General features: G+C 42.2%; 1 protein-coding gene across 1 annotated transcript in view; it reads right to left on the reverse strand.

Annotated features, from left to right (window-relative positions):
• Positions 1-830: 830 nt before the first annotated feature.
• The window catches only part of LOC144826870 (vomeronasal type-2 receptor 26-like), a 152,599-nt gene continuing 140,144 nt past the window's right edge, over positions 831-13,285 (reverse strand). Inside the window, exons 6-7 of the mRNA XM_078685329.1 lie at positions 8,725-8,848; positions 831-1,732 (exon numbers count right to left, since the gene is read on the reverse strand). Coding sequence (XP_078541455.1) covers positions 831-1,732; positions 8,725-8,848 — 1,026 coding nt within the window. The remainder of the gene's footprint in view (positions 1,733-8,724; positions 8,849-13,285) is intronic.

Here is a 13,285-nt window from a genome sequence, read left to right on the forward strand (position 1 = left end):
AGGAAGCAGTGAAGTCAAACAGAATACCAAAAAAGAATGTTAATAAATGAATCAGTCAATAATATTCTTTGCAGACTGAGGTCTCCTCAGTTTAGCATCACTTGTTCTGGTTTATTTCTGTTGTGTTGTGTTCTACCATCTCTGGAAAGCGCCAGGACGCCTCTTGGCTGCGGCATCTGTGCGCTATATAAGCTAAAATAACATAACATAACATAACATAACATATTGCAGCAACAATACCTTTAAGAGGGGCAATGCAACTGTAAGAGAGAAGGACCTTAAAGACAAATCTTTCACCAGTCCCACATCTTAGAAACTGCAAGTATCCTTGACACCTGAAAATACCTCAGGAAAGATCGCTCAGCAGAGGATTGAATGTGGTTTCACTGGACTTCCAGAAAGCTGCAGAAAAATGTCCCAAACCTTCACAAAAAGCAATCAAAGATTGCAGGTATGGCGGAGAACCATACCTCAGAAGCCATCTTGGTTCATAGGCTCCCGCTCTGCTCTTGAGCAGTTATGATGAGGAAGACTCAGCAGTATGTGCACAGTGAGATTTGCAGAACTAGATATATCGCAGAGCATCTGTGTACATATCATTACATGTATTACAATGACAGCTGAGCCCTGCATGCCTTAACACGCAGGAAATTACAACGAGTACACCATAGGACTAGCATGCCTTTACAACAAATTTTATTTCGATTTAAAGGCAAAAATACTAAATGCATATTCTCTGTAAAAGTTTTAAAGGTAAGTATTAGGTGTTCATATATATCTCTTCATTCTAGTGTGGCTAGCAGCGCCACTCAACAATGTTTCTTTAGTGACTACAAATTGCCTTTCAGAACTAAACGTTCTTTGCTATTGCTATCCATCCTAAGAATGGTATAACATTTGGGAAAGAAGATACAGCCCAGGAGTCCAGCGCTAGAAGCCAAGATGGCAAAGATCTCCACGGCCACCATGTTGCGGCCTTTAGTGCTCAGGTAGGCAGGAATGAAGGAGACCCAGACGCTGCAGAACACCAGCATGCTGAATGTGATGAGCTTGGCCTCGTTGAATCTGTCAGGGAGGTTCCTGGCGAGAAAAGCCACCACGAAGCTGGCAAAGGCCAAGAGTGCCATGTAACCAATCACACTGTAGAAGGCAGTGACAGAGCCCTGGTCACACTGCAGGATTATCTTCCCAGTCTCAGACTGTGTGTCAGTGCCAGGATGAGGTGGAGAGGTGAGCAGCCAAGACAGACAGATTGTCACTTCTCCCAGTGTGGACAGGAGGACAATAGAGCCGGACACCCGGGATCCCAGCCATCTGCTTAATCTGCTCCCAGGCCTGGTGGCATTAAAGGCTATGACAACAGTGATGGTTTTTGCTAAAATACAAGACACAGCAATAGTAAAAATAATCCCAAATGCAGCTTGTTGGATCAGACAGGTCCATGTCCCGGGGCGTCCTATAAATAGGAGGGAGCAGAGAAAGGCCAGCATTAGGGCGGCGAGGAGTGTGTAGCTGAGATCCCGGTTATTGGCCTTCACTATTGGTGAGTCTCGGTGTCTAATAAAGATTCCCAACACTGCAGCTGTGGCTATAGAGAAGGATAGAGCTGTGAAGACCAAAACTTCACCAATGATATCACTGTATGAGAGGAAAACAATGGTTTTGTGGATGCAGCCGTCCCTCCTTTCATTGGGCCACTTGTCCTCAGGGCACTTCTGGCAGTTTTCCACATCTAAAATGAAGCAGTTATTTTATAAGTAAAAATAGAAGCCATAAATGTTCCCTCAATGTTAAATGTAGCAGTATGTTTACAACATTGTTAATGACATGTTGATATTTAAAGAATAATTATATTGAAGGGGTTGTTCTTGTTGTGATGTATTTACATATTATTATGCTTTTGTGATTCCTCATGGCTTTTGGGACCTACATTCAGATACTGAGTGACATAAATCCATTGGCCCTCTCTGTTTCTTTTTATTTAAACAGTAATTTATTGATAGATGATAAACAAACCTTTAGCACTCTAATTATATTCCAATTCTAGTCAGATATACTGCCAATAAGGAGTTAACAACCGTAAGGCAAAGGTCAGATGATTTATGATTAGGCTGTCCAGTTTTAGGTTTAAACCTATAATAACTGATAAAACCCCACTGAAAGAGAAATTGCCCACGCCAGTAAAACATATAAACACTGAAAAGATACCTGCACAACCAGAAACTAAATAACATTCAAAGAAAGGTAAAATGGAGTGAACAAGTTATTTTTCTTCCTTTCTGAAGGGGCCAATACAATGTATTTTTGTTATACAAGCTAACAGTAAGAAATTCTGGGCTAACATTATTCTGCTTGAGTTGTGTTGTTTATAGATGCCACTAAAATATTGTTTCTTCTTTCTTTTGTTTTTTTTCAGTTCTGTGGTCTTTGGTCTAAGGATGCAGAGTTTAGAAGCATGTTTAGGTCTTGTTTAATTATTTTATAAACTGTAGAGAATCGGGAAATATCAAAATCATATTTGATTCTGTCACTGATAGATATCATTTCTGGTTTCATAAGAATCTTTCCTAATGTGTCATCACATTTACCCATAGAGAATGGGTAAAAACCCTTTGCACATCAGCCCCCAGTTTCTAGTGATTCAGTATTGATAGTAGGTGAATTGCCAACACCTCAGGCTTTAAACATTCAATGCAAGGTATAGTGACAAGTATATGTGGAAAGAGCGCTATCACCAAACATCTGGGATAGTGGTTAAAACATGACACCAGGTTTTTGGAAAACATGGAATGCAGTGTCACTTGTAATGCTCTGCAAAAAAGGTTCTTTCCAAGTTCAACACAGATTGGAATGATATTGTTTGTATTTGCAGTGATTCAGCTACGTATATGAAATAGTTGTGTGATGACCTGTCACTATTGATACCTGAGCTGAATTGCTTCCCTGTGAGAGATCCTTGCCACTCGTTAGATGGTACGCTGAAATCATCTTTACAATCGTCAGAGTTAATGAGGAATGCTATTGACTTTTTAGTCCATTCTGGTGCACAGTTTTCTTATGCACACAAATCAAAACGCAAATATTTATCATGTTTTGCTTTGTGTGGCTTCAAAGTAAGAGTCATCCCAACTGCGTCCCTAAGCTGATGGTTCTCAGTCCAAGGGGCTATGGATGCTATATTATCCATGTGGCAATAGTTTACAGAATTTTTGCAGAGTGATGATGCCAAAGGCAAACAATCTGAGAATCTTTGGTCACATATTGATAGTGATGTGAAAAAGTAACTCTCTACTGTATTTTTAGATTTTTACAGGAATACATAACTGCTGTAGCGGACATAATAAACAAAAAGAGTCTGAAAACACCCTCGTCTGCCAAGTGTTCAGCATAATTGGTGTAGATGTGAAACATCTCCTTGAGAGTAGGCTGGGCGACACCTTTAGTGACTATGGCACTGCAACATGTTCTATGTTAGAGCGCCTGCCGCTTGGTAAGCAAAGCAATGATAAAGAGCAATTCAGGAACTTTTATTTTACACTGTATGAGAAATGGCTTGCACTGATGCATAGAACTGTCCTTTCACCACCAATGGCATTTGAGGTCAATAAAACCTCACGGTGGTACTCTGTTCTAGATCCCTTCCGTTAAGGGGAGTTTCCTCAGTAGTTTCAAAAGTGCTGCTTCATTTTTGACCGCTTCAATAACTCTAAGGGCATAAGCGCCCAGATCAGAGCAAATGCTGCAGAACCTGCCCTGAGGATGGCAATCTTCAAGTGAACCACTATTGGCATTAAAAGCTATGTCAGTGGCCGGAGTTACCACATTTTGTACTGGTTGTTTTGGCGTTGCTCATTTCAATGTTGAGAGGGCCTTTTCACAGAAGTTTACATGGGAAGAAAAGAGCGAGCACACATGACCAAAGAGTCACTGAAGAAGTATTGTAAGGTTTACTACACCTATCTGGACCTCATATACACTATACTTACACTGTCTATATAACATGCGCTATCAGTGTAGAAAGCAAGGAATAATACAAGCAAAACATTCCATAAACACCGGAAAAACATTGTTTCAGTAGTTGTTAACTGACATCTGCAAAGAAAAACATCCTTACTAACAATACGCTGAAATACTCTGCTTCCTCTATTTCCCAACTGTCTTTACAAGTGTTCGACTTTTGGAGGGACACCGCTACATTTAGTAGTAGTAACGTTAGGAATCCTAACATTACTACTACTAAATGCCTTTTGTAAATACCAAAAGTCGTAAAGGTAGGATTTTGTCTCAGATTACTTTTGGGCCTAAAATCTGTCTCGGGGACTAAAGATTGACTGGTTGACGGAATTGAAGACTTATTTAGAACATGCCTCATTCCAAATCAGGTCCTTTCCCTGACCTAGACTGTGCAACTATCTTCCTGTCTTGGCTTAGCCAGGATTAGGGATTTTAACAAACCTCTGGTTATCCCATCAACACACTTGAGGGATAGCACACAGCCAGGTTACATTAGATGCCTTGATGCATAATGGCTTTCACAATTCATCAGACCTCAATTGGAAGGGAAGGCTGGTCTAGCCTATCAACAAAAATAAGTGTCAGTCAAGATTTAGGGGTACCACAGAAGGGTTTAATAACAATGACCCACGCTAAGTACAATCAGAACATTCTGGTGGTGATATCCCACAGTTTCGGGAAGTTCTGCCTAGAGTGGCAAAAACCTTGACATTGCTCAGGTGAAACAACACTTGTCCATTTTTGGTTGGTTCCCATAACCCTAGTCGTAAGCGCTTAGTGTATGCTATTTACAAGGAACTATGGAAAATCTCCCAATAGGATGCTGCTGAGAGATTGCATAAAATAGATAGGGGATACCTCAAAAAAGCTTTGGCTGTAGTTCTTATTGGCATGACCACACTATCTTCCACAATATATTCACTGGGCAACATTATGTCTTCTGCAATCGATAAAATGGAATAATATTTGTCTATTTTACAATGTGGACAATCGCAATTGTGCTCTATTCTAACTTCTAAGCCTGGATGCTACAATCCATAGGTTGTGGCCATGAGCCTTGGTGCTATAAATAGCATGTCTCTGTGTACAATTTAACTGAAAGACAGATGGTTATGGCATGCACCACGTTGCTAACTGAACAATTGGACCAATTACGTTTCACTGTGGCTGAGTCACCTCCACAAAATGGTTAATCCATGGGTATATTACATTGCCAGTGACGACTTTCCAATTTCAATACTGTCTCCAGTACCATCAGGTAGGCAGGTTTGAAGCGCTTCAGATGTAGTATTGGGGACACTGAAGTTTTACTCAGCGGTTCAAACTGTGAACATACTTTTAGTGTATCTTTGGTTTGCAAAACATGTCCACCATTTCTACAAGCAGTGATTTTTTAAACTGCTTTTTTTGCACAGTTTTTAACAAGGATTGCAATAGATATCCTAATAAACATTTTTCTCTCTTGCAAATCCTTTTTTATTTTTCACTAACACAATTGCACTGCACTTCATTCCAACATATACTTTGGGATTACCTGTTCATGTAAATATCACTTAGGAGGCTGCTCCACCGGTGCGTTAGCAATTTGATGCTCATGCGGTGCAAAGGGCTTATAAATCTGCGACCAAGTATTTTTAGGAACTTCAAGACAACAGTATTGTTGTATATGAATCTAGGACCCTAGTGTAATTTCCCGATTCATGCCCATATATAGCTATAAATTACCCGATCATTATATAGGCATAGAAATCATTACCATATTTAGACTGAGCCTATGCAGCCCAAATACGGCATGGCTACTTCCACTAAGTTCAGAGAATCCACAATGATTTCTTGGAGAAACCCGCCTTCAGCAGCTAGGGACTTCCCCTTGCCTAAATACTAATTTATCTAGGAAATCACGGAGTTTTCAAGGAACTAACAGCCTGATTCATGTAGCCAATAGCGCTCGCAAAAGGGCCAGATTCTGAGAATCTGGCCCTTTGCGAGTGCGATTTTTGCATTTGGTATTCATGATCCCAAATGCAAAAATCGCTATTTAAGAAGTCGCAAATATGCGAGGAATAGCATTTAAGGAATCTCTATTAGAGATTCCTCAAATGCTATTCATGACACATCAAGAAATTGCGATTTAGCACTTTTGGGGCCGCTATTTACCGAGAGGTCAGACCTCTCGGTAAATAGCAAAAACTCAGAGAAATGCTTTTAAAAGCATTTTTCTAAGTTGCATGTTGCACACACACATGTCATTTGGACATGTGTGTGCGCAACACCTGTTCAAATGTGCTTTTTAGGGGTGCTACAGGGTGTCCCCTGGCACCCTTAAAATCGCTATCTTATTTGCTATTTGCTAGTAGCAAATTGCTACTCGCAAATAAGGGATACTCCCCATTCATTCCTATGGGCCTCTTGGCCCATAGGAATGAATGGGGAGTTTTTGCGAGTAGCAAATTGCTACTCGCAAATAAAGAACATGTAGGAATCGCTATTTAATTAGCAATTCCTACATGAATGCCATTTTGCGTGTCCTCAATAGCGAGTCGCTATGATTCGCTATTAGGGCCACGCAAAACGGCCTGTACATGAATCAGGCTGTAAGTCTTTGATGACGTTCTTATGTCCAATCATATGTCAAACTCGGCGCCTTCAAAGTATAAATATGCCTACGTTTGCCCACACAAACACACAGTGTTTTGGAGCAGATCAACTATCTACTTGCCCGACGCCCTGCTGCAGCAAGTGCCGAAGGAAGCCGACCCTCCAGATGACGCACTGAGAGACGCTGTCTTTTCTCCTGCGAGAAATCCAGCTCCAGTGTTTCCAGGCTACCCTTGCGGGTTGCTGGGAAATCGAGTCCTGCGAGAGAGATACAAGACCTCCGTCATTCTAAACCCAAGGTACGGAGCTGATTAGACTCTTGGATAATTCTTTGAATAGATTCTTGGCAGAAAAATATTAAAACCTAAGCTACACTTCACTTACTTCTTCCCTCGTACTGGACCTAGGTTAGATACAACGGGGTAGGCGTATTTTAGAAGCACCAGTTGAGTACTTTTCGTCATCATTTATCACTGTATGTATTTTATGTATTCTATATTATTTTATATGGCTTAAAAACCATACCATGCTTTTACAGTACTACTTTACAATACTTTTCGTATTATATGCCTTGTACTTTATAACCAGTATTATGATTGTAGCAGTACATTTCTTATGCTTGAGAAAGAAGACTGTTCAATACATACTTTTTATTGAAAACGCCTGTCTCTCTATTTTCTCAGCACCTCTGGTGAAACAAAGCATGCACGATTGACTGAGTAAAATAGTTATCTATTGTTTCCGCGACTCTAGAGATTGATTTCTTATTCTTGGGAAACAAAGTTGTCAAGTTTATGTGGTTGTCAGAAACTAATCCCTTCTTGTGAATTCGAGAAAGTTTCTAGTGACCTCTGAGCTAGCTGGCACTCACAATTGAGTTTAATATATTGGGTAGAGACCTAGTCGACCTCAGTCCTACGTTTAAACTGCAGGATATATTATTCCAAAGTGCGGAGCCTATTGGGAATATAGGAACTACACTACATGGCACCCAACGTTTGGTAAGGCGATCATTTAATGCTAGATACTAGAGTAACTCAGTCGTGCTTTTCACACAGACCCCTTTTTCCTGTAAAATACTCCAATCGACGTCTGGAGTGGGTTAAAGGAAAATATCCGCTAAAACTGAGTAGGACGAAAAATCCTATTTATTAGTTTTTAGTTTGTTCAACGTTGAAGGATACTGTGTTCCAAAATATTGTGCACCTAATCTTTGTTTCCTTGAAACTTGTTCTGCAAAAACTTCCAGTCGACAAAATGTCAGATAGTGAAGAGGAAAGACGTATAGTTGCAACAGCAGCTCCACCGGTTTTAGATGACAGAAATCTCCTACAAAATGACCTGGATGCTATGCTGATCTGGGTCAATGTAAGAAAAAGTATAACCTACAAACTCATAAACAATGGAGTATCATCGAGAGGGGGTAAAGTAATCTTTGCTATAGAGGCCCATGAATATCGGCAGACAGAGGTATTCTATTCATGGATTCAGTTCCCTGCAGCAGATGCAGGAACACACGAGTTTCACTACTACAAAGTGGAGGAACCTCCAGCGGAATGCGTTCCTTACGAGGATGTTGAAATTCCATTAACTTACCAAGAGCATCAGCTCTGGTTTTAAGGAGCCCTACAACATCAAAATCACATAACAAGGCTCGGTCCTGTCCCGTTTTCGGATTGAGAGACAAGAAAAATATCATACAAATCTTACAATAAGTAACATACTGTGCTGGTTTGGCACCAGAAGATTGTGGCCCTGATATTGTTCAGAAATAATTTTGTATCCAAGATATGTCTTACACAATATGGCTCCATTGCAGTTAATCACACATCATCTACACCCACAAGAGGGACATGTTTATATATAATATTTATGCCAAAATATTTATGTTAAATGATATTATCAGGCACACCCACTTCAACTCCTACTAAATAATATTGACACAAGAGCTAGCACAATAACTACCTACTCAGTCCATTTGTTAAGAATTCTAACAGCTAAATTCGTACATGCATGTGTTCCTTACTACTGTGTCAGTATTTTTGAGATGTTCTTCCAAGTACTTTGCACAACTGTGCTCAGGTCCGTAAGAAGTATAAAGTATTGTCTCACCAGTCTTGTTTGAAAACTCCCCTTCGGCACACGGCACACAGTTGAAACAGCAGGTGGGTTTCCCTTCTATTGGAGCCTTTCGATACCCAGGGGGGCAGCTCTCACTACAGACAGAGCGAGGAATCTGAAAGGAAAGAGGGAATAAAATAAGAGATGAAGATTGTCTGAAAGTCTGGGCTGAAGTCCCAGGAGTGGCTCTGACTACAGACAGAGTGTGGAATCTGTGAATAAAAAGGGAATACATGAAGAGATTAGATGTCAAGTCCGAACTGAGGGCCTAATGACATCTTTCACTGTTAACAGATCAATGAATCTGTGGGGAAAGAGCGAATAAAAGAGATTAGATGTAAAGTCTGAGCTGATGGTCCAGGGGGGTAGCACTCACTGTAGACAGAGTCAGGAATCGTTGAAGGAAGAAGGAAAAGAGGACTGTGTTATACTTCATATCGGTACCCTCTTATAGGTCCAGGGAACACACAGGTCATACACATTCCCTACATCAGCTCCCGTTATTTCACATGAACGAGTCTTATAAGGACTTAATTCTTAATAAGGACAGACTGCCTTACAAGGGCATCACGCCTTACAAGGTCTGCAGCCTTTTATTGACTAACCTTTCACCTAGTTCTATGACGAGGGTGGGTTCTGCCTGATCGATATTGCTAAGACGTCATCCTTAGCACATATGAACAATTGATGAGTACACTCTCCAGGAGGTACACTTCACCTCCCCCATCGACGCACAAGGTTTAATCACCAACGTCATCCTCATACTGAACAATGGGTAACATATGCAAATGGACTGTATAAATAAAGCACCTCTTGCTTTCAGTAGGCAGGAGGGAACCAAGACTTCATGGCTAAAACACTTACCCGAGATGCTGCAGCTGTCAGCTCCAGCTGACAGTGGTCTGACGATCCCTTGCGGGGTGTCCAGCTCAAGTCCAGGACGAAGTCCCACACTCTCACTATTCAGGTATGGGGGTTCGACTAAAGCCTTGCAAACTTCTTCACTCTTAGGCTTTTAGGCTTAGACTCTATAGCACCTACTCAAATGCTAGGCACACTTTGCTACATCTAGACAGGCATCTTAGGAGTACGCTTTTTATTCCATAAATGCATTCTATATTCATCTATGTGTTCATGACTATTGCAAAATGGCAGGACAATACTATTCTTTTTTATCCACTCTATGTACTGCTGGTTCTATATCTCTGCTACTGTGTCACAGTTGCAGCAGAGCACTTCTTTTACATTTGAAGAAGAACAACGGTACAATAAATCCCTATTGTAAACATGCTCTACTGTTTCTTCTATGTATCTCTCTGAGCAAAACAGGCATGCACGAGTGACTGGGTGAAAAGTGGTATATTGTCTCCACAAGTCTGAGGTTATTGTGTTCTAAGGTTGCCAAAAACACATCTCTCCGATAACATGAGATTCTAGTTGCACTGTGAGCTAACTAATGCGAAAACATAGCCTGCCATATGCGGTGGGGTTGTACAGAGTCAGTTTGCCACCAAGCCCACAGTATATGTTATCCGTAAACAGCGTAGGTCCTGCATAAAAGGGTAATATTGGAACTACGCTACATGGCATCCAACATGGTCTAATGTTGCCCATGGTATATACATGGCGCACTTACTCAACAGTAGAATCTGAGTAGCCAAGTCATGCTTACTCTCAAAGGCCCTACTTACAAAACCCTCAGAGACCCTACTTACAAAACCCAGTGATATATGGAATAAGCGGAAATAGAAAAAAGAAAAAAAAACTCTGCCACACATGAGTAGGACAGACCTCCTAAATATTGGCTGTTGGTTAATCAAGCTTGAAGGACAATTTCCCAAAATTGTGCATAAAAACCTTTGCATAAAAACTTTTTTTTTCTTTTTAAACTTTATTTTCATGTTTTGTCATTGGTACAACAAAACAAATGGTGCATTTATAACCACGCATTGCAGCACACAGCAATCGACGCGTACATGTAGCCGGACATGGCAGCAGGGTATGAAGTACATATCAATACAATCTTACAAAGCGGCTTGAACCACAGTCCCAGCTAGCCAGTCTTTAAATTTGGGGGCTCTGCCTCTTCCCCACCTACATGCCACTCTCCTTTTAGCCACAAGTAATGCCATCACGATAAATTTACGGTGTACCGCTTGTATCGGCTCTACGTACCCCAATAGAGCAAGCACTGGGGATGGTTTCACTTCAGTATTTATCATCTTAGACACAGCAGCAAACACCTGTGGCCAATAGGCTTGGACGCCGTCGCATGATCATGCCAGATGTAGGAAGTCGGCCCCTGGAGCGTGACATCTGTCACAGGTATCAGTTTCATGCAAGTGGAACCTGTGCATGCGGACAGGAGTGTAATACACCCTATGTATAAATTTGTAATGTATTATTCTGAATCTACTGCTTGATGAAACTCGTTCAGTTTGCTGTAAACAGAATTCCCATTGCTTGTCCGTTACCATTATGTCCAGCTCTCGATCCCACTTTGCTCTGGCCGCCAGAGCCGGTAACTCTCTTAGCGCATGCACTGTCCTTTTAAATCGTCGATACCAGCTTTTTGGGTGTTTCATCCTGCAGGATTCGCTGTAGTGGTGCAAAAGCTTGGGGCTCATTAGGAAAGTCAGGTGTGATTGACCTAGGCCCCTGGCGCAGGCGAATGTATAGGAAAGTGTCAAAAGGAGATGGGTGTGCGTTTGAAAAGAGATGTTCCAAAGTACGAAATGTCCCTGCGTGGTACCCCATGTTGTGATAAGTAAGCGTTTTGTTAGCTTGTGGAAAATAGCCTCTTGCAGCAGGGGCACGTCCGGATGGTAGGTGAGTGGCAATGTCTGTGAATATATCATAACTGTGCCTAACATTGCTCCTAGCCTGGCCCACGCATTGACAGTGCTCATCACTGTCGACGGTGTCTTATCTCTACCAAGGGAAGGGGTATATAGTGCCCCTTCAATTGGGACCGGTTGAGCTAGCCAGTGTTCCACCGCTATCTGGGGCATATACCGAGGCTGGTATAGCCAAAAATAAGCATAGTGTGCCTGTAGTAATACAATTTGAAATCCGGAATTCCGAATCCTCCCTGAGTGTAGGGCCTAGTGAGAGTATCCCATTTGAGTCGGGGGGTCTTTCCACCCCTCACCAGCCGAGTTAGCTCTGATCTCCATCTGGGCTTTCGGCCAGGGATCTTTCAAGTGATTTGAGCTCAGTTTCCAGGTTATTCAATCTGGTCAATATGCTCTTAAGTACCCCAGATCCCTTTGCTATGCAGATCCCCCTCAGGGTGACTTTGAAGGCATCCCAGATAGTTTCCACATCCCTAACCGAGTCCTTGTTACGCTCAAAGAAGTCTAAAGTTTCCCCCCTCAATTCCTCCTGAAAAAGGGCGTCTAGCAGCATTGTAGATTGCAGACGCCAGGCAGATTTTGATGGGCCTAAGTCCTCTGCCCTCAAGGTGAGTCTTACTGGCGAGTGGTCCGAATAGGTCCTGGACAAGTGTTGCGCCCCTACAAGCGCAGGGCAAAACTGCGGGGATATAAACATGTAATCGAGCCTCGCCCAGGATCCTGCACGCGCTGTGAAATGGGTGCCCTTGAGTGTGGTAGGGTGAAGGTGTCTCCAAGTATCAATCAAATTATATTCCTTGAGTGTCGTGTGTAGTTCAGTCCTCCCTTTAGTGTAATGATGGGGGGGCCGGGTGTGACCTAGCCAGGGCCGGATCATGTGCTACATTAAAATCCCCGCCCCATATCATGTGATCAGGGCCTGTGCCCATTACAGTGGCCCATAGCTCTGTAAAGAATTGAGGGTCATAAATATTGGGTCCATAGCAACACACCATAGTAACCGACATGTGCCACAACCTCCCCCACAGTATACAATACCGTCCCTGTGCGTCCCGCATGTGGCCAGTCAAGGTAAACGGTGTGTTTTTTTTTATAAGAATCGCAGTGCCTCTAGCATATGTCGAATAGGAGGAGATGACCGCATGAGCCGCCCATCTACAGGCAAATGTGTTACCAGCTTTGGGTTCGAAATGTGTTTCTTGCAAAAAAGCAATGTGGATAGCATGGCGGTCTAAATATGACAATACTTGTCGCCTTTTCCGCGGGTCCCCCAGCCCTCGTACATTCCACGTGATAAGGTTCAAATCAGCCAATGTCATGTAAAGCCTATTTCGCAATTGTATCGTTACCTACATGTCTGGCAGAACCAGTAAACCGTCGAGCTATGTCGTGATATATAAGTATTAGTCATTAGTACGTCATAAGATCTATCGTGTCTCGGCAAACATGGGTCTAATCTGCTGCAATAGTAGCCGAATCGTAAGTGTGTGTTCCCTAAATGCACCATAGTAACTATCCCTACCCCCCCGCCCTTCCCCGTTTGTTTCCATTTTACCTCCCTTATCCTTATAGCAAACATCCATATTATGCAGTTATATAACATCCTATTTCCCTCTGTCTTACCCCCCTCCCACGGAAGAAACCCCAACTTGCCAGCATATTCTACCCACCCACCTCCCATATTCCTAAACAGCAGA

This window comes from Lissotriton helveticus, chromosome 4_1, assembly GCF_964261635.1.
Source record: "Lissotriton helveticus chromosome 4_1, aLisHel1.1, whole genome shotgun sequence".
Lineage (NCBI taxonomy): Eukaryota > Metazoa > Chordata > Amphibia > Caudata > Salamandridae > Lissotriton > Lissotriton helveticus.